At 39.6% G+C, this 25,000-nt stretch overlaps 2 protein-coding genes across 2 annotated transcripts in view; both read left to right on the top strand.

Annotated features, from left to right (window-relative positions):
• Positions 1 to 10,222: 10,222 nt before the first annotated feature.
• On the top strand, positions 10,223 to 20,206 carry LOC138007653 (uncharacterized). Its single transcript, XM_068854689.1, has 3 exons — positions 10,223 to 10,382; positions 18,374 to 18,547; positions 19,892 to 20,206. The coding sequence occupies exons 1-3, from the start codon at positions 10,286 to 10,288 to the stop codon at positions 20,110 to 20,112; spliced, it is 492 nt and encodes a 163-aa protein (XP_068710790.1). The 5' UTR covers positions 10,223 to 10,285; the 3' UTR covers positions 20,113 to 20,206.
• A 1,019-nt stretch (positions 20,207 to 21,225) lies between these two features.
• LOC138007654 (uncharacterized) overlaps positions 21,226 to 25,000 on the top strand; it is a 10,843-nt gene continuing 7,068 nt past the window's right edge. The window contains exon 1 of the mRNA XM_068854690.1: positions 21,226 to 21,385. Coding sequence (XP_068710791.1) covers positions 21,322 to 21,385 — 64 coding nt within the window. The 5' untranslated portion in view covers positions 21,226 to 21,321. The remainder of the gene's footprint in view (positions 21,386 to 25,000) is intronic.

Below are 25,000 nucleotides of genomic sequence, written 5' to 3'. Positions count from 1 at the left end.
CTTTACCCATGGGAAGTCTGTGTTTTGTGTGTAACCTCTATTCCCACAGTAAAAGTGCCCATGGGGACTCACTATGGATACGATACATTAAAAAAAAAAAATAGAATTACGTTTCCCGAACCAAGTCGTAGGGTTTAGTCTTGATTTATCTCAGCACAAGAGTAGTTCAACCAATCGGGTGGAAGAAAAAATTAATTCAGTTTCAGTTTCAGTGTATTTACTTGGTAATGCTATGTTGCTTTACACCAAGGTATGAAAAAATATAAATAAATAAAAGAAAAAATAAGTTACAAACAGAAAATTAATCGCTACTATAGCCTCGAAACTAGGTGCCTAAAGGCATTGACAGATGAGGTGCTTGCTACAAGGTCAGGCAGACTATTCCATTCGGGTATGGTTCTTGGAAAAAAAGAGAATTTATAAGTGTCTGTGCGGGAAGCAATAATGTTAAGCTTTTGAGGATGATTACGGCTGGTTACAGTTTTACAATAGCTTAAGTGGTCGTTGAAGTTAATAGGAATTAGGTTATTAACTATTTTAAACATCATACAAAGGCGGTCGCGCTTGCTGGCGCTGGATAGTTCAGACCAGCCAAGTTCCGTAATTAGGGCAGTAACACTGACATGACGCGAATAGTTCTTGAATACAAAGCGAGCAGCACGTCTCTGAACCATTTCAAGCTGATTGATGTTTTTTTTTGAGTGTACGGGTCCCACACACTGGAAGCATATGATAACGTAGGTCGAACTAGTGAAAGATAAGCGCGGGCTTTGACTTCTTTTGAGCAGATGTACAAGTTTCGTCTGATAAGGTTAAGAGTGCGCGTTGTCTTCTTTGTAATGAAATTCACGTGATGGTTCCATTTGAGATCTTTAGAGAGCTGCATACCGAGATAAGGATGGGTTTCGCGCACCTCAAGTCTAGTACCATACAGGAAGTAGTCTTGGTGTATGGTAGAGACCGCCTTCTTGTTGGTGATACGCAGCACGCAGCACTTCGAAGGATTGAAGTCAAGTTTCCATATAATGGACCAGAGAGCTAGCTTATCCAGATCACGTTGAAGACAACGCGATGACTCCTCGGATGTAAGGTGCAGATATAGGGCACAGTCGTCGGCAAGAAGTCTTAATTTACCAGAGATGCCATCGGGAATGTCATTTATGAAAAGAACGAATAACAGGGGCCCTATCACTGACCCCTGTGGAACACCCGAGGTAACGGAACAACAAGAAGACTGCAGACCATCGACTACAACAGATTGTGTTCTGTTCGCTAGGAAGTCCTTCAACCAGTGGAACACTTGGCCGTCAATAGCGTAGTGTTGAAGCTTGATAAATAAACGCGATTGGGAAACAGAATCGAAGGCCTTGGAAAAATCCAAAAGGATGAGATCCGTTTGCAACTTTTTATCCAGGTGCGGGCCAGGTCGTTATATGTGACGAGAAGCTGAGTCTCACAAGAGAAACGAGTTCTGAAACCGTGCTGGAAAGGGGATAGAAGGTCGTAAGCATCCAAATGTTTCATTATATGACTTGCTACAATGTGCTCGAGCAACTTGCATGATATGCAGGTCAGGGTAATTGGCCTATAGTTGGTAGGAGATGATCGTGAGTCTCTTTTGTGTATAGGGGCAACCATAGCATGTTTCCAGTCACAAGGTACCTCACCTGAATCCAGGGATTGCTGAAAGATTTCCCGCAAAATTACGGCTGTTTCTTCATGTGCCCAGCACATGCTGGGCACATGTTTGTGGTGTTGGGCTGAAATCACGGCAAATATCCTGGCACGTACCAAATTCATTACACGTGGTATCAAACATGGCCAACTTTCGAGGTTTAAAGTGAGTATATTTTACTTGTCTTTGCTCTAAATACCCATTAATTCGATTTCTTTTAGTGCGGCAAAGTTTTGTAATGTTTTTATTTTTATTTTTTCACAGCAACTTTAGACCAGACGGTTCCGGGCTAAACGAGATGCGCCGTTGTACAATGGTTTTTTATTCCACAGAAATCGGGAGCAAGATTCGTCAACACCATACGCTCCATATCCATTTTATTCAAGTTTGCCTGGAAATCAAACAATCCCTCTGCAGTTCAAGCCACAAGCGGCTCCACGTTCTTTTAGTCAGTTGCATGGATATCCAGAGCCATGGACCAGCCAAATTCCCCAACCCGAATTATCAGAGAAGGGCGAAAAAACCAAACGTATTAGCTGGGAAACCATTGAAGTCCGTAGTCTGATTGCGGCCTACCGTGCAAATTATGATCGACTGAGGTCGACAAAGAGTAGCCACGGAAAGAAAAGTGTATGGGACTACATAATGGATGACTTTCTCAGTTTTTGCATCGACGCCGGCATAGAATCTGAGAAAACATTGGTGCAAATTAAGAGTCATGGCCCGTGTACGACGACCTGACTGACCGCAGAGGAAACGGAGGAACACTACGCAAAGCCAAGTTCCTGTGAATGTTGACATTCGAGCATTGTATAGGTTTTAATTTGTGAAATAATAGTGAACAAAGCATTGGCGAATTAGTTTTCTGTTAGGATACAACGGAGAAATTCCTTGTAGAGCATTACTGACGCTATGCAGAGGTTTTTCCTTTGCACTGATATTTTGCTGGGATCGATAGTGCTCAAGTAATGCGTGAATCGGTATGATAATTGTACCACATCTGTCTTGTCAGGGATTCAACTTTTACGTACGCCATTCCTGAAGCAGTTTGAACCGTTGTTAGCCTATATAGGCGGCGCGTAATTCCTCTCTTATGTAATAAAAAAAAGGGATCAATGCTGCGCTTTTTAACTCTCTCAGAATAACCGGATCAAGGTCAACTGTTCGGTGATCATTCTTGCACGCATAAACGCGACTTACCGGGCATTCTATGTCTGCAAGCTCCCGCGTACTGTTGTGCCTCCAATCTCGTCCATCCTTCCAGCTCCTGGGTTTCAGAATTTGCCCACACTTGGAACACACTAAGTTGCCATGGAAGTGTTGAAACAGTGGATCCCAAATTATAATCCCTGGGGGAAATAAATTCTCTATTCTCTATTGGCCGTCACTGATGATGGTGAAAATGAATCGTACTTGATCTAGGTAACTTTCCTTTCTCATACCGCTCGATGGTTTTTGCTATAGCCTTCAACAGATTGTCGGATGGCAGAATCCCATGTGCTTCTCGTAAGATTACGGAAGAAATGACAACGTACAGTAGCAGAGCAACGCACAGTCTTCCCGTAGAAACAACCATTTATTCTGCGACAGTTGAATTGTCAAGACCAAAAGATGCACTCTTAGATAATGACATACTACCCTCGGGATATGACAAAATGACTGTCTTTTAATGCTGTAATTTTCTACAAGGCTTAAGAGAGATTTTCCCGTTAATGACGTATACGAAACGCATAACGAAATCTGTTCAATCAATCGATCTATTGTTTCTGTGGGTGTGTCGATACCGCAGAGTGACGCCTAGAGCATGATTTCCGGTTCACAATTTAGTTAAATTTTCACGCGGCACGAACCGAGCTAAGTTTTAAATAAGAGAAGTACACATTAAAATCATGCTAAATCGCACGTCAGACTAGCCAGTGTTGGTAGGGAATAAACAAGAATATAATCGCTTAAGTTATGTTTTATTTCATACGTTAATTATTTTCGGTGACCCGCGTAGTCGAGCTTTGAACTTGAGACAGTGGAAGAGAGAAAACCCAAAAACACTGGAATTGCGCATAACATTTTCCTGTGCCTGCTGTTCCTCTGCTTTCTGTGATTTTTTTTCGCTGCTTCGGGTTTGATCAGTTTTCGTTTATCATATTGAGGATTTCGTTCCTAGTATATTTGTCTTTCTACCCAGAAAACTTTTGTTTGATTTGAAGTTAATATCTTACATCCTATTATCGTAATCAGTTTTCAATTGCGATATCAATGTTGATTCGTGCAACAAACACAGTGATGTTTTTTACGGTTTTACTATAAGTAACATTAAAGGAAAATGTTTTCTACCTATTTTTTAATGAAACAAGTCAATAGTTTTGTTTTAGCTGATAAAAAAATACTTGTGTAATTTTATGTGAGTAAATAATAAAGTTGTTGTTATTATTATAAAAAAAAAAAAAATTATTATTATTATTATTATTATTATTATTATTATTATTACTTTGTGTGTGTGTGTCATTCCGAACCTAATATTATAATTTGTTCTATGTAATTTGGCTTCAAAGGCTTGTTAATTTTCTAGTTGAGCTTAATCTTTCTTAAGTATAAGAGGTCAATAAAAGCTGTTGTTGTTGTTGCTGTTCCTTTGTGCCTACTGTTCCTCTGTTCCTCCGCGCCTATTGTTCCCCTGCTCCTCTGTGCGTACTGTTCCTCTGTTTCTCTCTGTCTACTGTTCCTCTGTGCCTAGTGTTCCCCTATTCTTCTGTGCCTACTGTTCCTCTGTTCCTCTGTTCCTCTGTGCCTACTGTTTCTCTGTTCCTCTGTGTCTACTGTTCCTCTGTTCCTCTGTGCCTAGTGTTCCTCTGTTCCTCTGTGTCTACTGTTCCTCTGTTCCTCTTTGCCCAGTGTTCCTCTGTTCCTCTGTGTCTACTGTTCCTTTGTTCCTCTTTGCCTAGTGTTCCTCTGTTCCTCGGTTCCTCTTTGCCTAGTGTTCCTCTGTTCCTCTATGTCTACTGTTCCTCTGTTCCTCTGTGCCTAGTGTTCCTCTGTTCCTCTGTGCCTAGTGTTCCTCTGTTCCTCTGTGCCTAGTGTTCCTCTGTTCCTCTGTGCCTAGTGTTCCTCTGTTCCTCTGTGCCTAGAGTTCCTCTGTTCCTCTGGTCTACTCATCCCCTGTTCCTCTTTGTCTACTATTCCTCTGTTCCTCTGTACCTTTGCCTACTGTTCCTCTATGCCTACATTATTCTTTTCTCTGTGGTATAATGACGTCAGTCAGGTCTTCGTACACCAGCCATGAGCCTATTTTCTTCACACAACCTCGAGAAAAGTGTAGTTAACCAAACCGTAAATTGAAAAGGAAAATGTTAAAGAGTACTTAGACCTAATCACTGCAACGGGCGATATTTTCTTGACACGATCTCGTGAAAAGTGTAGTTAATCTAACCGTAAAATTCACAATTGATCGCCACTTCATTCGCGACGCTTTAAGAACGAGAAATACTGTTTTGAATAAATTTCATACTTCAACTTGAATTTATTAGTTTCGGCGTACTGCGTACCCAGCTACGAAGAAGTATATTCGAGTGACAGGGTATACAGTTAACTTTATCATTGCAAAGGGACAGCAAAAAATCTATATTCCATGACGAAATAGTAAAAAAACGCAACTTAGTTTTCACACATTTCTAAATCTTTGAATCCTGGAGTGTAAGTGTACGTTCCGCAACACTGCTTCAACAATTTAATTTTGCTGATTATGATTATCAATATCTAGATTACATCGGCTAGTCTGTGCCTCTTCATTTCACAGATAGCCTCTTTCTTCTCTTGTAAGTTATTCACGTTTTTTTTTTCCGCTTTTAAAGCGGATGTAAATTTAAGAAGGGAGAGCCGCCATTGTGTTAGATGAGGAAAACAAAGCGGAAAAGCCTTTTCAAATCTTCATGTCATTTAACAGTCGCACCGGAAAATGACTGAGTGAAACGCGAAAGTAAACAGGTCTGTTGGAAGCGTGCTTGAATTTCGACAAATGAGCCCCAAAATCATCAAGAATTTGTGACGCTGATGAATGAAATTGTCAAAGGGCAAGCAGTATAATGAAGTGCCACCGCGGTCCGCATTCCCGTAGTCCATGAATGATAATTGTTCAAGGGCAAGAGGATCTTGTGAACGGAACCGTAAAATAAAAGCTAAAATGTTACAATAGTGCACGGCCTAATCACTGAAACGAGCGCGTACACTTTTGAAATATCGGGATAATTACCGATTTTGTCAATGTTCACCCAAATGGTGTAAATACCAATGGATGAACGAATTGGACTGGCAAAATATCGCAAAAAATTGTCGAATTTCTCAAATTCGCCAAAATCACCAAAGTTCACCCATGTGGTGTGAAAACCAATGGATGAACTAATTTGACGAAATTGGCAAAATAACGCCGAAATTGCCGATATTGTCAAATTCGCCAAAACCACCAATATCGCCACAGTTCACCCATGAGGTGTCAAAACCAATGAATGAACTAATTTGACGAAATTGGCAAAATATCGCCAAAATTGTCGAATTTGTCAAATTCGCCAAAATCGCCAATGTTCACCCACGCGCAGGACCGTATCCAGAAAATAATTATGACTGAGGCAATGTCCATGGTTAAATTCTCTTCGTAAGTATTTCAAATGTTTATGATGAGTACATTTTGAAGACAACACTGGAATAATAAAAAAATCACGAAAAAATGACTGAGGCAAGTGCCTCGGTTTGCCTCATACTGGCTACGGCCCTGATGCGGTGTCAATACCAATGGATGAACTAATTTGACGAAATTGGCAGAATATCGCCAAAATTGTCAAATTTGTCAAATTCGTCAAAATCGCCAAAATCGTCAATGTTCACCCACTAGTGGTGTCAATACCAATGGATGAACTAATTTGACGAAATTGGCAGGATATCGCCAAAATTGCCGAATTTGTCAAATTCGCCAAAATCGCCAATATCGCCACAATTCACCCATGCGGTGTCAATACCAATGGATGAACTAATTTGACAAAATTGGCAGAATATCGCCAAAATTGCCGAATTTGTCAAATTGGCCAAAATCGCCAAAGTCGTTAATGTTCACCCATGTGGTCTCAATACCAATGGATGAACCAATTTGACGAAACTTGGCAGAATATCGCCAAAATTGCCGAATTTGTCAAATTCGCCAAAATTGCCAATGTTCACCCATGTGGTATCAATACCAGTGGATGAACTAATTTGACAAAATTGGCAAAATATCGCCAAAATCGCTAATTTTGCCAAGATTGTCAATCGTGCAGCTCTTTCGCCAAACTGGCTGCCATTTTTGTCATCGTGTGCATTTCTGGACATAGAGGAGAAATCGCCGGGACGAGGGTTTGGTGTCCGGATTCGGGAGGTTTCCGTTAGTAGGGGTTCGACTGTATAAATTTAAAAGTCTCCACTTTGCCATCTTTCTCCAGCTAAACCTTGTAGTCGCCATCTTTATTTGCACCTATCTCGTTCCCAGAGCCCATGTTTACCTTATCCACACAGTCGATACTTTTCTCAGCCCGTTCGGCCGGGCTGAAAATTGTAGCCCGGTTACCTCATCACTTAATTGTTGCAACTCCAAAAACGTGGTTTACATGGTCCAGTGCAAACGCTGCAATGAACAATACACCGGTGTAATAGACTACTCAAAGACCCCTTCAATGTAACGAACACCTCCAAACCCACCACAGTCTCAGAACCATAGTTAATAGATGTAGGCTGGTTATGAAACTCGACAAGTTTTTTTGTTTCATGTTTTTGTTCGCTTTTTTGCCCTTGACCCTGCACAAAACCCGACAAAAACACGCTTTTTTCGGCAGGATAACCAATCAAAAGCTTCGACTAATTTATTCGAAATTAACTTGCGAACCAAAAACAAAAGATTGTGCAGGATCACGATCAGTTCAACATCTAATTGCGACTGTATTGTTCCTGCTTTTGAAATTCCCAGGGTTTCATAACCAGTCCCTAGATTAACTATGCTCAGAACATTTCCAAACTAATAGTCACACCGCCACTGATATTTCCCTTATTCCAGTAGAACTCATACATTTCACCCCCGATAGTATACCGTTCAACCTTCAAAGACGAGATGTAATCGTATACTATGTTCTTTCATTTCTGTTTGTATAGATAATCGCATGATTTCGATTGCAAGTTGGAATAAATAAGCACGAGTAACTTCAAAGACGACCAAAGTTGCACGAGCCCGTAGGGCGAGTGCAATTTGTAGTCTTTGAAAACAATTACAAATGCTTAGTTATTCCAAATAACACGAGAAAAATCATTTCATTACTTATTAAGTAATGATCCGTGTAAGGTGGATAGCAATTTCCTTTGTTATGCGGCAACGGGGCTTTCCCCACATGTTATCATTTTTACACAGAGAATGCATAAACCTACAGGAAGGAAGTTAACGCAATAAAATTCATTTACAGCCCACTTTGAAAGGGTGTTTTTTTGTGTTCAAAGATTTTGACCAATCACAAGAGTTGAAAACAAAAGCCAAGAAACGTTTACAATTTTACATGTTCCCCACATACGATTTCTGTGGAATTCATTTAAACTGAGACCAGATGAAAGATGGAAGATGGTTGGAAAGTAAGGATGAATATAATACTGCTTTATGAAGTTTTGTTAACCGTTTGCTGTTTAAGCCAATCAGAAGTAAGTACAGACAATAGAAAAGTTATCACCTTTTTGCATACCAATTGAATTCCAACATGTTCGTTGCCGTTGTTGCTATCGTTCTTATCTGGACCGTTTCTTAATAATATACATGATGGGAGAGATGGTTAAGGAGAAGAAACGCACCCGTATCATGCAATCAGGGAAAAATTGCCTCATAAATTGCGCCATCCAGGACGCCCGCTTGATTTGAAAACAAAAGATTTGATAGTTCAATCTAGAATTTCGATGAGTAATTTGCACTGTGTTACACTTGAACTGCACTGCTCTCAGCCAATCCGAATGGAGTAATTTTTTCATGTTTATTATTATTCATTTTGCATATGTCATACTTTCGTATTTATCCAATTCCTTTCAAACGGTCCTATAGGTATTTGATTGTTCTCTCCCTAGGTTCTCAATTTTCACTTTAACGGTGTCACATGCATTTTGCAAACAACGTTTTCGTTCAAATTGTAACGTCCCATTAGAGAAAGTCCATTACTTGTAACACCCTGGAATATTGGTAAATACAAAAGATATTCGTTCACTGTTTTATCAGACTTTCACTTCAGTCTATTTGAGCACAACCGGATGTCCCATATATCACTTATCGAATCACTTACGCCTACAACGCAATATGGTACCTGAATTCTTCTGTATATTTTATATCCCTTGAAACTTCTCTTGGTTTTGCACACGACGCTGATTTGTCTGACATCACACTTTTCTTGTACATACACTAATGCTACTTTGTGTAATAGAGCGACTTTCGTTTGACCTTGAAAATTAAACGTAAAAACAGAACGTAACAAAAATGCAAAACATTTAATTGGCTTATCGAACAAAAACAAACGAGCGCAAATTTTCATTGGCTTAGCGAACGCAGCTGCAAACAACGTCATCTCTCCATGGAACTTTCTGGAAAGTTCTGACATCACATCCATCTGACACCACGTCGTTGATACCAAACAAAGCATTGCTATGCAACATTCGTATTTTCAAACAAGTGACGAAACTAATGGCACAAATAGGAAAACAGCAGCTGATATCAAATAATGTACTCAGTTTGAGAAAATAAATAAATAAATAATAATAATAATAATGTAAATGTGAAAATCATAATAAAGATCACAGAACTGTGACAATTATGTGTATCTTTGATGAGAGCCACTGTTGAAACCCAACAGCATGGCGTCTTTGAATCGTTTTCCCAGATTTTGATCATAGCGCTAAAAGGTTCGCAAATGTTCTCTTGTCGTCTGTAGCAACATAATATCGACATTTTCAACATTTACATTTGCCATAAACACATTTGACATGCCTTTTCCCATCGACACTGTGAAAAAAAAAGATTGAGCCCTGCACGGTATTACCCCTGCATTGCGCCTGACGGATCCAAAGCCTGGGTAACCTACTGAAACCTATAGTAGACTTTTGCCCGATCAATAAAGCAACTTAAAACCATGCCAATCGTCAAAACATGTATTACCAACGTGTCTTTTTTGTTCAAAAAACGTTTTCCTTTTTTCTTTTAAAAAAAGGACCCTGTTTGAGCATTTCTTTTGCCATTTTTGAAGTACCGATCATGATTTTGCGGTCTCCCCAGCGCAATTGGACAAGCCTACTTATAAGCGCTTTGCCCTTCTGCCTTCAATTTCTTATATCAAGGCTGATATTTTCCAGTTTTAAATTTTGGACACGACTAAATTTGATTTGCCTATTACGGGCTCTCCAGAAACTTTACATCAGTTTTCGGGGTGGTCTGTCATCTTAAAGGCATGTTTCTTGCTCTGGCCCCAAGAAGTTGACACACCTGTCTATCTCGTGTCAATACGAGCATGTGAAAAAGTAGTTAATAATATTGGCAAGCAGACCTAAATCAACATTTTAAACAAGGGCGTGACAGACTTCATGCATAGACCTGTACTTCACGAAGGAGGAATTGGAAAAAAGATGATCATGAAGAACTTGCTTACATTACTTGTAGTCATTTCTCTTTTTGTAGAAGGTAGGTTGTCCACTTGACTTTCGTCACTTCTATTCACGTAAGTTGCTGTTCTCTCTACTCAGAGAATAACAGCTACTACTTTCATTTTCCATTTTACGTATGTAAATTTCAATGGATCGCAGTAACTTAAAATTTAAAACTATTTCGCTGAATGTTCGGGGTATTCGTACGTTTGAAAAACGTAAGTCAATTTTCAATTGGATAATCAAGCAAAACTCAGACATTTGCTTTTTGCAAGAGACTTACAGCACCGAGGAGATTGAAAATCAATGGAAAAAGCAGTGGCCTGGAGATATTCCTTTTGCCCATGGCTCTTTCCATAGTCGCGGGGTCGCCATTCTAGTACGAAAATCTTTTGACTTCAAATTAAAATCAATCCGATTTGATAAGGAAGGTAGGTACCTCATTTTAGAGACAACTATTCAGGATGTCCCGTTTCTTCCGGTAAATATCTACGCTCCTAATACCACCACTCAACAAACTATTTTCTTCCAAACATTGTCCGAGCTCATCTACGATGGAGGATTCAATGAATCTGACCAAAGAATTATATTAGGGGACTTTAACGTAACCATAGATCCAGATCTTGACTGCTCGGGTGGAAACCCAGTGTTAAAAGACTCAGTTAAGTGTGTGGAGGACATTTTGATGAATTACGATTTAGTAGATATTTGGAGAATCCGTAATCCCGATATAAAGAAATTTACTTGGAGACAAAAAAGGCCCAATTATCCAGAGACGCCTTGATTATTGGCTCATTAGTGATTCGTTACAAGATGATGTAGCAAAGGTCGACATAGTGACAGCTATAAGAACGGATCACAGTGCAATAACCTTAGAAATCGATAGTCTGGATGATCAGCAGCGTGGCCCATCTTTTTGGAAATTCAACAACAGTCTCTTGGATGACGCTTTGTTTATTCAGCGTTTACGTGAAAAATTTTCAATGTGGCTCGATGAAATTAATTTCTGTGTTGATCTGAGAATTAAATGGGATTGGATGAAATACAAAATTCGCGAAGAAAATATATCTTTTAGTAAATTGAAAGCTCAAGAAAGGAGAAGGAAAATCCAAGCAATTGAAAATAGGCTTAAAATATGCGAAGAGAGAATTGCACAATTACCAACGCAAGAAAATCTTGCCAACCTGGAATCGGCTAAAGCGGAGTACGAAAAAGAATATGACTACATTGTAAGGGGCTCAATCATCCGATCCCGTGCTACATGGTACGAACAAGGGGAAAGGAACAGCAAGTATTTCTTGAATTTAGAGAATAGCAATAAGAAGAAAAGCTGCATAAGAAAACTTATTAGGACAAATGGAGAAGAGACTACCGCCCCAAGCACTATTACGAATGAAATTTACAGTTTTTACTCGAAACTTTACGACGAACAGTCAGGAATACGAAGTGACTATTCAACTTGTCCCTTTCTTGAAAATTTCTCTTCATCTTCTAAGTTAACTAATTCAATGCGTGAAATGTGTGAGGGCCAGTTAACTTATTCTGAATGCTTTAAGGTTTTGTCGACCTTCAACAACAATAAAACTCCTGGGAACGATGGGCTCACAGTAGAATTTTACAAGTTTTTTTGGCCAGAAATCGGATCGTTTCTAGTTGACTCTTTGAATTATGCCTATTTTCACGGAGAATTATCAACGACGCAAAAGCAAGCCGTAATAACTTTAATTGAGAAAAAGGACAAAGACAGAAGATTGATCAAAAACTGGAGACCGATTTCTCTAGTGAATGTTGATGTAAAAATTGGCTCTAAAGCCATTGCTAAACGACTAGAGAAAGTTTTGCCTCATATCATTCATTATGATCAGAATACCTTTGTCAAAGGACGAACCATTTTCGACGCAGTTCGTACGATAAGCGACGTCATGGAGTTTGCAAAAATGCGAGACTGCCAAAGTATAATGACCGCAATAGACTTTGAGAAAGCCTTTGATTCGTTGAATTGGAATTTCCTTCTCAAATCGCTGGAATTCTTTGGCTTTGGTGAATCCGTTTTAGCATGGATCAAAACGTTTTATAGAAATATAACAAGTTGTGTGATTAACAATTATGGTTTTTCCACTCGCTCTTTTAATCTTAAGAGGGGCGTTCGCCAAGGGATCCGCTTTCACCATCACTCTTCATAATAGTACTTGAGTTATTGGCATTATCGATACGTAATAACGATGAAATCAAGGGCATTGTAGTGGATGGTAATGAAATCAAATTAGTCATATTTGCTGATGACATGACATCTTTTGTTAGGGACAAGCTATCGTATCGCACCCTTTTTGATACTCTTACTCTGTTTAGTACATACTCCGGATTGAAGGTAAATCACGAAAAAACGGAAATTCTTTTACTCGGAAATATGGAAGTTAGTAGCTCAGAACTAGGCGTAAATGAAATAAGTAAAGTCATAAAAATTTTAGGGGTGAATTTTACCTTTAACTACTCACTGTTTTATAAATTAAATTTTGAATCAATCGAGATATCTCTGAGAGGATTGTTGAAGGGTTGGAGCTGGAGAGGACTTACTTTACTTGGAAAAATTCAAGTGATCAAATCTTTTGCTATACCAAAGATCTTATACAAGGTTGTTCTCATTTCAAACAAAAAAGAGTTTATTAAAAAAATTAATACTTTATTATATTCTTTTGTTTGGAAAGGAAATGACAAGGTAAAGCGCACAGCTTTTATCAACCCAATTGATAAAGGAGGCTTAAAAATGCCCAATATTGAGTCTATGATCTCTGCCCAGAGAATAATCTGTATAAAGAGATATTTGTCCACCGATCGTGCCAGCTGGAAGTTTTTTTGGATTTTTATCTTAAAAAAGTAGGGGGGAAATTCTTGTTCCATTGTAATTTCAACTACACTAAATTATCGATAGCTCTTCCAGAATTTTACAAAGAATGCATTGTGACATGGGCCTTTCTAAACGAGGACAACCCTTCCTCACTCTCTGAAATAGCAAATCAAGTCATATGGAACAATCGGTTTATTTGTATTGAATCTAAGTCAATTTATAACAATAGGCTGATTGATCTTGGAATTGTTAAAATTGGAGATCTCTACGACACAAGGGGAGAGCTCAAGTCAAAGAAGGAGCCATTGTATTCAACTCTCTCACCAATTGAGCATTTCCTACTTTTCAGTCTCCTTGCTGCTTTTCCGCAAGGATGGTGCAAAGTATTAAAAACAGATAAAACTTCTATCGCCTCAAAAACAAATGACCTATTCCCAGATGACTTTTATTTACGTATTGAAGGGAAAAGAGTTGATTTCCGAAGTCTACAATCGAAGTTATTATATGAAAGTTTTGTTTCTAAAATATCTTCTACACCAATAGCGCAGAGGAAATACAACGCTTTTTTTCAGTACCCACTCATCCCAGTTAGACTGGGAAAAGATATACTTGCTGCCTTTCAAAACAACATTGGACACTAAATTAAGAGAATTCCAATATAAACTATTAAACAGGATCTTGTACACAAACAAGATGCTGTTTATGTTTAAAAAAGTCGACTCTCCTTTATGCGATTTTTGTGAAAAGGAGTTAGAAACCATAGCACATGTTTTCTTTTATTGTACAAAAGTGCGTATTTTTTGGGACGATTTGAAGGCTCTTCTTAATTCTGTAAATATAACTGTTAGCTTTGACATTAAGGATGTTCTTCTCGGGTTTCTAGATACGAGCGATAGTATAAACATCCTAATCAATTATATTGTCCTTGAAAGTAAGTTTTTTATTTATCGCTGTAAGTTAAATAAGGGCCCTCTAAAATTAAGATTGTTAGTCGATAAATTTAAGAAAACGTTTGAAACCGAACGCGTTATTGCGAGAAAAAGTAACAAAATCCATTTCCACGACAAAAAATGGAAACCTCTAATTCCATTAATACAATGAATACAATAGTAGCTGCTATCCAAATTTTGCTTTCTATAATTCCCGTACACTTTATTTATACTTGTATATCTATTTTTTTATTTAATTTTTGTTAAGTATTTCTTGGTTTTAGTGTAGTATAGTGTAGTATAGTGTAGCATAGTTTTCGTTGCAGTTGATAATCAAAGTAACTTGTGCAAGTATTGTAAGCCCTGTTTTGTATCTTTTTCTACGTTTTTGTATTATATACCTGTAAAGTCAAAAAACATTAAAATACAAAAAAAACTTGTTGAAAACATGCATGTGCGCAACGTAGCAACCTAATTTTTAAATGGGTGGGTCACATCGTTGTTTCACTTAGGTCGCTGATCATCATGGGTGGGCCGCGAGAGGACCACAGTCAATTTGAAACTGATCGACAACTCCTCTAGGCAGTAGCGAAATGTTGGATCGATTAATGTTTTGGTTTCTTTCGAAAATCGAAAAGAAAAATGTCCATAAATATTGGATGAAGGGGTAGTTTCTAAAGAAACTGTGGTGCTGCGTCGGTGGGGAAGTAGTACACAAAAATTTGGTTTTATCAACGGAGTTGATAATGTGAATTGGCCACCGTACAGAGATTCTAAAAGCTGACGTTTCGAGCGTTAGCCCTTCGTCAGAGCGAATCGAGGGATTATGGGTTACGTGTAGTTTTTATAGTAGAGTAGGAGCTACGCTATTGGTGGTAACATGGCAACGTGAAAAATAGGAATATATTAGTTAAATGAAAAGCGTTCGTTAATACCGTGAGGATTAAGGGTGCCGATTTGAAAGATGAATTTTTGTTCCAGATTCTTGCGGCTTTGCGTCGTACCTAGATGTAGGGAAAGGCCGCAGATAGCCATGTGTTTTTTGGAGTGGTTAGGCAGATTGAAATGGCGAGCGACTGGCTTGGATGCATCCTTGTCATTCTTCTCAACATCGCGAAGGTGTTCGCGGAATCGGTCACCTAGTCGTCTACCTGTCTCACCAATGTATAATTTATTGCATAACGTGGAGATTTATTGTTGAAGGAAAATCTTTCGGGGGAAGAAAAGACTCCTCAACACTCTGGCTGTTTATTATCTTTATTTGGTCCTCTCGGGTCGATCTTCAACTTGTCCTTGCTAAACTCTCTATTTGTTAGGTATACAGCTCTTTTTATATGTTCCTAATCTGACAGAACAATCAAGTGCCAATCACACGTCTAAATGACGCCTGCAATACGCACTACGCCTGCGCGTCAGCACATTAACATATTTTTTCCACAACAAAGAAAGTCGTTTGTCTCGACGAGATCTTACAGGTTTGTCAACATCAGACTAGCACGAACGGAGTACGACAAGTTACAAAAATTACAAGGAACGAGTTACAATATCTAGAACCAAGTTACACAGCAAATTTACGGAGAAAATGGCGATTTACGATTATTACATAACAGAGTTAAACAATAGACAAAAAGGAGGAAAGGACGAGCGTAAGCGGCGGCTTTTCCATAAATTTATCTGGCATACGTGTTCCAGACAGAACAGGACAATAACGATAATTACAGGTGTTATTTTTAATTACTTAGAAATATTAGAATATAGATTAAAAACACTTATTGAGAACCCAAAACTTTTCATACCTGCCAACCCCTAGAGTACGAAAATCTGGAGACGTCTAGATAATTTTCGTCCGAAGATTTCCGAAGGCTTCCGAAGATCGCCGAAGATTTCCGATGACTTCCGACGATTGCCGAAGATTTCCCGACGACTTCCGAAGATAACCCGAGGGAGTAGAAGGACTCATAAAAAAAAATTGAATTTCTGTTTAATCGGTTGTTAAGCAATTATACTCACTATTGCCAGTTGGGCGTGGGAAACTTGTCTGAATGCGTGAGATCTATCAATGCCGAGCTCGAGTAATAATGAGTTTGAGTGAGTTTGAAGCCTGAATAGATCTTATCATGATGGTTTTGGAAGCCATCTTATCAATAATGAGAAGGCAAATACGTCTGAAATTAACAGTGTTTGTGTGGAAAAGGGGTTTTTAAATAGTTTTTACAAACTGCGCTTCTGAAAAATTCATGAATTGGAAAATTTAGGCACTAGAAAATCAGAAAAGTTTCCAATTTATGAATTTTTTAGAAGTAAAGTTTTACGGAAACTATTTGGCATGGTGACTTGCAGCTCTAACCCACTCAAACTTCAAAAGAACACCCATAAAAGTAGCTTACCTTGTGTCTTTGCAAATGGCTGGACGCCAGCTAGAGAAGTAATCTTCTCCACTTTCTGCAAAGCAAGGTTTTTCACCCCCTCAAAACCCGAGGGAAGGGCGCCTAAGAATTCCTTTTGAAGTGAATCGAAATCCACGTTGGCCATCTTCGCTTCGACAGTCAGATGTAAACAGTGTGCGAAAACCGCGCCAATTTTCTACTATGTATTGTGCAATATGATTGGTTTATTTCTGACCAGTTACGATACTCGTTAAATATATATAAAGTTTTCCGATCAAATAAAAGCACTAAATAAGAGCGCTAAATCCACTTCTTGCTTTATTTTCTTTTTTGAAATTGCGAAAATAAAGAAATTAGTGAAAAAAAAAAAATGGAAAAAAGCCACGGTAGGTGGTTACCGGGAGATTTGGTGGCTTAACCGGGAGATCGGGAGATTTGATGAAAAACTTGGAGACTCCAGGGAAAACCGGGAGAGTTGGCAGGTATGCAAAAGAGACCGCTGTTGTCATGAATGTGATCTGGAACCGCGAGAACGAGTCAAAAAAAGGCCCAGAGGTGAACTGAAAATAAGTTGCTTCCAAAAACACAGTAAAAGACTTCGTTAGGGTAAAAACACCACTGACTGAGACACAAATAACCGTAATGACACCGAAAACTAATTAAAACATTCCTAATCGACACCTTTCTCGACACCTGTCCAAACGAAATTCATGACCTTAGGAGAAGACACATTCTGATCGCAACTATACTAAAGAGCAAACCGCCATGAAATAATCGTAGCTACAATTTTTATCGTTTAACATTATTTATGATTCTGATATTGTACTCATTTCATCAGTATTTTAACTCCTTTCACGATTCCGTTCACAACATATGAAAGAGCTAACTGCAATAGAATAGACTGCCATGCATAGAATATCACCCAACTTAAAGTGGATATGAAACAATTTTTTTTATTAGCTTGTTCAAAACAGCTTTCAAAACACAAAATGATGAAGAATGCCGTTTATTTTATTGTGATAGCAGTCTTGGTTTCCGAGGTATCAAATTTATTCAAGATATTGAATTATGTCCTCTAATTTGCTAGCCTGTGAACGCAGAAACTCAGCTACCAAGAGAGCTATCACAATAAAATGTGGGATATAAATGAAACTACACCTAGTAGCAGCAAAATCAGTAGATTATGTAAATTTAATTAGATCTGAAGGTTTTAATACACTTATTTTCGAGTCAACCCGTGTTACTGAAACAATCCAAACATGCATTGATCACATACATTCAAATTTTGCCTCTGGGTGCACTAGTGGTAGCATAGCCTTAGAAATTGCAAATCGGCATTTGCCTGTGCTTACTGTTGTTTATGATCCTGCTGGGAAACCTCTTCCCGATAGTACTGAATATAGGAACTACAAACTTTAATTCTGAAACAACAGTGGCACAAAGCGTCAAGAATAGTGTTGCTCCCTTGGGGTCCCTTGCCCGCTTTTCCTCGCAACAATAATGCTGTTTAAGGCTCCCCTCCCCCAATGTGGTTCAGGTTCGATTGCCAGACTCATATGTGGCTTGAGTTTGTTTGTTCTCTACTCTGCTCACATTGAAGAGGTTTTACTGGCTCTTGTCAAAAACCAAGATTTACAGTACTAGTCTCCCCGATTGGCGGAGCACACGTTCTCGGCTATTTGAGCTTCAGACTTGAATACAGGGATAATTATATTTGGCATCGCAAAAAACAAAAAGCTAAATCGCTTTAGCTTAGGGATTAAATTTGCATTTCCTAGTTGATCCAAAATCAAAGATTTCTTTATTTTTTGTTTCACGTGAACTGGGAATGGTGCTAACTTGTTTTATTTCTGCGTTATCTTTTCAGCGTTCTCGATCACGTGCTATCGCTGTGGTGGCGCAGCAGTTATAGCCACCAGTTGCGAAAGTTCAGGTTTGGAGACAGTGGAATGCACTGACTCTTCAACTGTCAATGCAGTTTTTGCTTGCCAGGTGTACACAGTCAACTACACACGTTTGCGGAGAGTTCTTCAATTTAAAAGTAAGGACCGTAGTGAATTGAACACATCTGGGCAAAAAGTCAGTAACCTCAGGTCCTTTTCAATTTGCTATCCATTCTCTCATCACAAGTTACAGTCAAAACAACTCAAGCGTTCCTCTGACGAGCGGATTAAAGAGTTCGTTATTGCAAATTTTGATTTCAGTAATCATTTCAATAATCTGTTCGTCGGATGAATAATCAAGCCTCAGTTCAAAACTCGAATTTTGATTGGAATATTGCTGGCTTTCGGTGCCAGGCCGGGGTGAGAATTTCACAGGTTTACTGATTTGCATAATCTGTCATAATCTGTCAAACAACGGTCATTTCACTTTACCAACATTTCCTTTCTGTAATCTTACCAGTATCCTCAAACTTGAGACACTATGTTTTCGAATTCCAAAGATTGGACAGAGAAATGAATTTAATAAGAAAGGCAAATCACGCCAGTTACGACCTTGGCAGATTATGCAAATTGTACACCTGTCAAATTCTCACGCCAGCCTGGCACCGAAAGCGAGCAATAATCCAATCAACATTCGAGTTTTGAACTGAGGCTTGATTTGAATTTTGCATTATCCATCAGACGACCAGATTATTGAAAGGATTCCTGAAATAAAATTTATGATAATGAACTTACTAATCCGCTCGCCAGAGGAACGCTTCAGAAGTTTTGACTGTAATAGCGGAGCTCCGCGCGCGGAGCACCATGGTTAAGAAAATATGGTAACCCATCGATGCAAGAAATTTTGGTTTTATATATGACTATATTTATCATGCGACCGTACGTCTGTACCTACGTCCACCCCACCATGTATGCCAATGTGACCAGTCAGTATCCCGTGACCATAACGCAGGCTCAATTTAGAGGTCGGCGTAAAAATGGCCGCTTAAGTGAAGGGCTTTATGTGGTTCGTATGTGCAAATATAATTGCTTTTTATGGACTGTTCGAAATGATGCTTCGCTTCCGGTGCCAGGCTGGCGTGAGAATTTGACAGGTGTACCAATTTGTATAATCTGCCAAGGTCGTAACAAGCGTGATTTGCCTTTCTTTTTAAATTAATTTCTCTGTCCAATCTCTAATTCCAAAACATAATGCCTCCAACTGCCCAGGGGTAGAACATCTAGCCTGTTCCAGGCTTTCAGATAGTGGAGGCGAGAGAACGAGCCCACACCCCGCTCGGTTTCTTTTGCTCGTTCTCGTTCCCTCGCCTCCACTATCTGAGAGCCTGGAACAGGCTATAGAGCATCCGAATAAGTCATAGGAAGGTAGGATCACTCGGATTTCTTCCGAGTTTCCTCGTGGCATAAGGATAATTTTTTCGAACCTTTTGTTTTCTCTGCAGGTTGCTGTCTATACGAAGATTGCGACAAAAATCCCTGTGAGCAGTTTGGTCAGGGTACCGTTTGCTCCAGGATGGCCAGCTGTCAATCGGACAAATGCAACAAAGACTACGATACCGCTAAAGCGTCCCAGCGTCCAACGTTGCCTGCAAAGGCCTGCAAAGTGCTTTTCGATTGTCTTGTGATTGCACTCGCCGCGGTTGCTTGCTATTTTTTCGTGTGAGGAGACCCGTAGACTTGTCAGTTGACTTAAGATGTAGACAGAGAGGAAATGGCTCGCTTCTATTCATAAATTAAATTGCGCATGATTAATTAAATTGCGTGTATTGAGTGCACTGAATGCTAGCTTGTTCCAGGCTCTCAGATATTGGAGGCCGATCTTCGTTGCTGGCATGAAACCGGACACTCCGCGAGAAGACGCTCTCTAAAATTCACCAGAGGGCAGCAAGAGAGGCTCTGCAGAGAACGTGTCAAGTCCTTAAAGTCGCCGCAGCCCGAGTTTCTGGGCTAGTCACTCCGGTCAAACCGGTTTCAGGCAGCGCGCGCATCATATTTTTGTTAGGGCAAAGGTCAAAACCGAGCCTTCAGTACGAAAATCTATATGGCGTCCAGGAGTGCAACAAAAACAACAACAACAATAATCTTTATTGTGCTCTTAATACAAAAGTGTAAAAAATCATTAAAAGGAAATAATTGTGAGAGAAAGAGAGCACAGCTACTCAGAAATAGTAAAAGCTAATGGCGCTAGCCTGGGTTTGAAGCTGTCTCTAAGCAACGGCTCGCCCATACTCAATAACAAATTGACACGATTTCTGCAGAGTCCTTTCTTTCTCGTCCAGTCAAGAAAGGCTTTGCTGGCACGGAACAACTATACCTGTTCAAAAGAGAAAAGCAGTTCAATTTGATTCGATTCCATGTCTACCGTAACCTCATTTGACTGCTGAAAAGGTGCTCCACCATTAGCCACTGCGGTGAATAGTTGCTAATTATTGTTTTTGCTGAATTTAGGCTCTGGTGACAGCAGATGTGATATTGTCACCCTCCTCACCGTATATAACTCCACTTAGTTTTTGAAATAGGGCTCCGACTTGAGGTGGTCTAAGAGCTCCTCAGTCTTTTTCTTTTGCGAACTTTAAGCAGGAAACACAATTGTTGCTGGCGAGCCTTAGCGAGGCAGCAGCCTATTCTTCATATGAGCGAAAAATATCAAAATTTGTGCGATGTAAGATCGGAAGCATGCGCAGTCGATTGTGGTGTTATTATGTCTATAATCCGAGGTATTCATAACCGTGATGACGTCACGGCACGTCGAAGGAAATCAAAGTCCAGTACTTTTTCGAGTGGGTCGTCATTGATCATCATTCAACCGTACATGTTCAGTCTTTGAACCACTTACATTTGATCACCTTGGTCTTGAGTTTGGTGTGTACAAATGACAACCAGGATGACCCGTTTGCTTGTTTTTGGTTGCCTCTTCTGTGTATTACCGGCCTTTGGTGAGCTCAGTGCTTGTAGATCGTAAAATACCGTAATTTACCCTATCTTGTGTTAGACTTGGAAGTCTGTGATGTTTTATTAGCATAATAAGTTGTTTTGAAGCCCATAGAGGTGTGGAACATTTGTCGCCTCAATTTTTTCCAAACCTGGTTATCTGTAAAGCAGAAAGTGATTCTAACTTGCCGCAAGTTTCCATGCAGTACATGTGTGCTTCGTTGTGATCTTAAGCTGTAGGACACAAACGTAACAATGGCAAATGGCAATCTTGTGGAACAACGACATATGAACAACAGAATGCCGGCATTGATCGGTGGTTGTGCTCCCAAAGGGATTTTTTCCGGATCTTTTCCACTATGGACCATTGACAGCAAAATGTCTAGTTTCACACAGTTTTACTTCGTGTAGTTGCTCTGTCATTCATGCAGTATCAAATATTGCATTTGTTAATGGCTGTTCACCGGAACCCTTCCCTGAAAAATATGCTTCATTACCCACCGTTTAAATGTATTCTCTTAGTTTTTCGGTCAACAAGTTGCCGACCGTTTTCATTGTGGGTCAAAGATCTATCAAATATATATATATCTATATTTTTTTAAATGACAAAGCCAAAAAATATGTTAATTTAGCGTTATATTGCTAGATATTTCTGTACAAAATGCTAAGAAATTAAATAAGGATCGCATTAACAACTAACGTGACGGATCAAACTGAGGTCACGCGAAGTTTGGCAAACCGTCGTTTTAGTCGAATGAAGATCTCGTCTATTTCATTGCATTGCTTAAAAAAAGTTATGAATTTCAAATTATTGTCTTTGTAACCTTTTACGTTTGTAGTCAATTATTTAATTTAGGAAAGAGGAAAAACACATCTACATAATATAGCGATGTTTCTCGTGACGCCACACATTGTTATTAATATGCCAAACAGAACCTAAAGTAATTGGCTATTGAATAGCCACTGGAGTTGATGATAAAATGACTTGATGCTTATACCAGTATCTCTTGTGCGCAGGCGTTATTGCGTTCGAGGTACGAGAACGCAACACCTAATTTGTGTTGTAAGGGAAGTTTTTTCGAGATTGCATTTTCGTCGACACACTTTTGCCTCGCTTTGAGGCGCTTGGTTACGTTTTGCCTCACTTTGACGAACTATCGCACGTGGTGATTTGTGCGTCGTCTGCGTTCATTATTCTAGCGTTTGGTGAGGTGTGATAATCTTCCATCGTTCATCGTTGAAAAGAGCTGAAAGATTGCTGAAGGTCTGTCAACTGAAGTCGGTAAAATTTTACTTTGGATTAAGCATGGTTCGTCACTGTCCTTGGAAAATGTGTGCGACTCCTCGCGCTTGCATCAAACCGGTTTGTTTTGCTCGGCGGCCGTTGTGCCACAAAGTGAATCTACCGAGTTGTGTAGCTTGGCGGCCGTTGTGCCACAAAGTAAATCTACCGAGTTGTGTAGCTCGGTGGCCGTTGTGCCTCAAAGTAAATCAATCGAGTTGTGAAGCTTGGCGGCCGTTGTGCCACAAAGTAAATCTACCGAGATATGACGCTTGTCGGCGCGCCATTTCATCATGACTTGTGATATTTACGGCATTGAAATCAACAAACTGAATTTATTTTGTCCAAGCGTTCAGCACAGAAAAGTAATCTTAGGTCTTTAATACCACAAGCTGAAAAGACTTGCAAGTAATAGTTTCATTTTAGAGTAATTTTCAGTAGTTGTCTACTTGTAGAATTCCAAATAAATAGTTAATGATTACGTCTAACAAGTCGTCACGTTCATAGATGCAGTACAGTGGAATCACAGGCGGCCCAGAGTCGGAAGGTAAACAATTATAAGGATTTGTATGGGAATCTTGATAACAGACTGAAAAAGATATTTACCCGCAAAAGTTCTCAATAAAAAAGTCGTACTTTATTGTCATGGTGAATTTCTTGCTTTTTGTGTGGTTTTTTGCCTGATTGAATGCGATTTAAGCGACTTCTCAAATTCCCGAGTCGTCACTCTTCCCTAAATAAAGGAAAGGCTGGCAACTCATTTCTAACTTACCTCAGATCTCGCCGAAAAAATTCACACTTCTCCGGCATCAGTCACGCTCAAACTCCGGTGATGGCTACAAGGATAAATTTACTTCCCCTTGACCAAGTTTCAAGGTCCAGCGAGTATCCATTGCTGAGAAACTGCGAAAAATATTCAAATTTTCAAACTCCTTCGAGGCTCGCTAACAACCAATTTGGACACGGCTGGTCAACGGTTCACTGAGCCTCCATACGGTGAGCGCAAACCTACGCAAGTGTACTCATAGTTGGGCAGAGCAAAACAAATCCCAGACTCGTCCCCAAATACCTGCCTGGGGTCATGTTCGAGTTTCTAAATCGGCGAACGATATTAAAAGTTCCACACTGAAACCTTAAACACAGCTCCCATCGCTTTGGTTGCCCCACCGCATGTTATAAATCCGGATTTTCATCGAACTCCGTAAGTACTGAAGCTGTTTGAAGCCTCGCGCGTGAAAAAATCCCCTCGTCCGATGACACTCGACACCACGGCTGTTTTTTTGTTGTTGTTGGAAAAAGTATAGTTTTGTTAAGTGAATTGCTTTGAGCCAAAGAAATCACCGCACCGTAATTTCTACTGTCCAAAAAACAGACAAGCGAGATTGTAACTTTCAGGTATTCCGAGTAATAATTGTTGGTTTTCGATCGATATCGCTTGATGCACCGGTGTGAGAAATAATTTTGAACATTTCAAAGCAACTGGAAGCGCAAAAACAAAGCACAGATGATTTCAACGATGGCATTTTCCCTGGACTCTCAACAGAAAAATGTGTCCAAAAGGCTGAAAAGGTGCAGCGACCTTTTCATATGAATTTCTTCTGCAGTCATGATAATGTGAGTTGTTGACGAATGAAAAACAGGATTGTGTTTCATACACTAGTAAATACCTTCGACTGCGTTTCAAACTCCATCCAAACAGCTTCAGTACTTACGGAGTTCGATGAAAATCCGGATTTATAACATGCGGTGGGGCAACCAAAGCGATGGGAGCTGTGTTTAAGGTTTCAGTGTGGAACTTTTAATATCGTTCGCCGATTTAGAAACTCGAACATGACCCCAGGCAGGTATTTGGGGACGAGTCTGGGATTTGCTTTGCTCTGCCCAACTATGGGTACACTTGCGTAGGTTTGCGCTCACCGTATGGAGGCTCAGTGAACCGTTGACCAGCCGTGTCCAAATTGGTTGTTAGCGAGCCTCGAAGGAGTTTGAAAATTTGAATATTTTTCGCAGTTTCTCAGCAATGGATACTCGCTGGACCTTGAAACTTGGTCAAGGGGAAGTAAATTTATCCTTGTAGCCATCACCGGAGTTTGAGCGTGACTGATGCCGGAGAAGTGTGAATTTTTTCGGCGAGATCTGAGGTAAGTTAGAAATGAGTTGCCAGCCTTTCCTTTATTTAGGGAAGAGTGACGACTCGGGAATTTGAGAAGTCGCTTAAATCGCATTCAATCAGGCAAAAAACCACACAAAAAGCAAGAAATTCACCATGACAATAAAGTACGGCTTTTTTATTGAGAACTTTTGCGGGTAAATATCTTTTTCAGTCTGTTATCAATAT

This window comes from Montipora foliosa, chromosome 6 (assembly GCF_036669935.1).
Source record: "Montipora foliosa isolate CH-2021 chromosome 6, ASM3666993v2, whole genome shotgun sequence".
Taxonomy (NCBI): Eukaryota; Metazoa; Cnidaria; class Anthozoa; order Scleractinia; family Acroporidae; genus Montipora; species Montipora foliosa.
The sequence above is the reverse complement of the archived record's forward strand: the minus strand, read 5'-3'. Positions and strand labels throughout refer to the sequence as shown.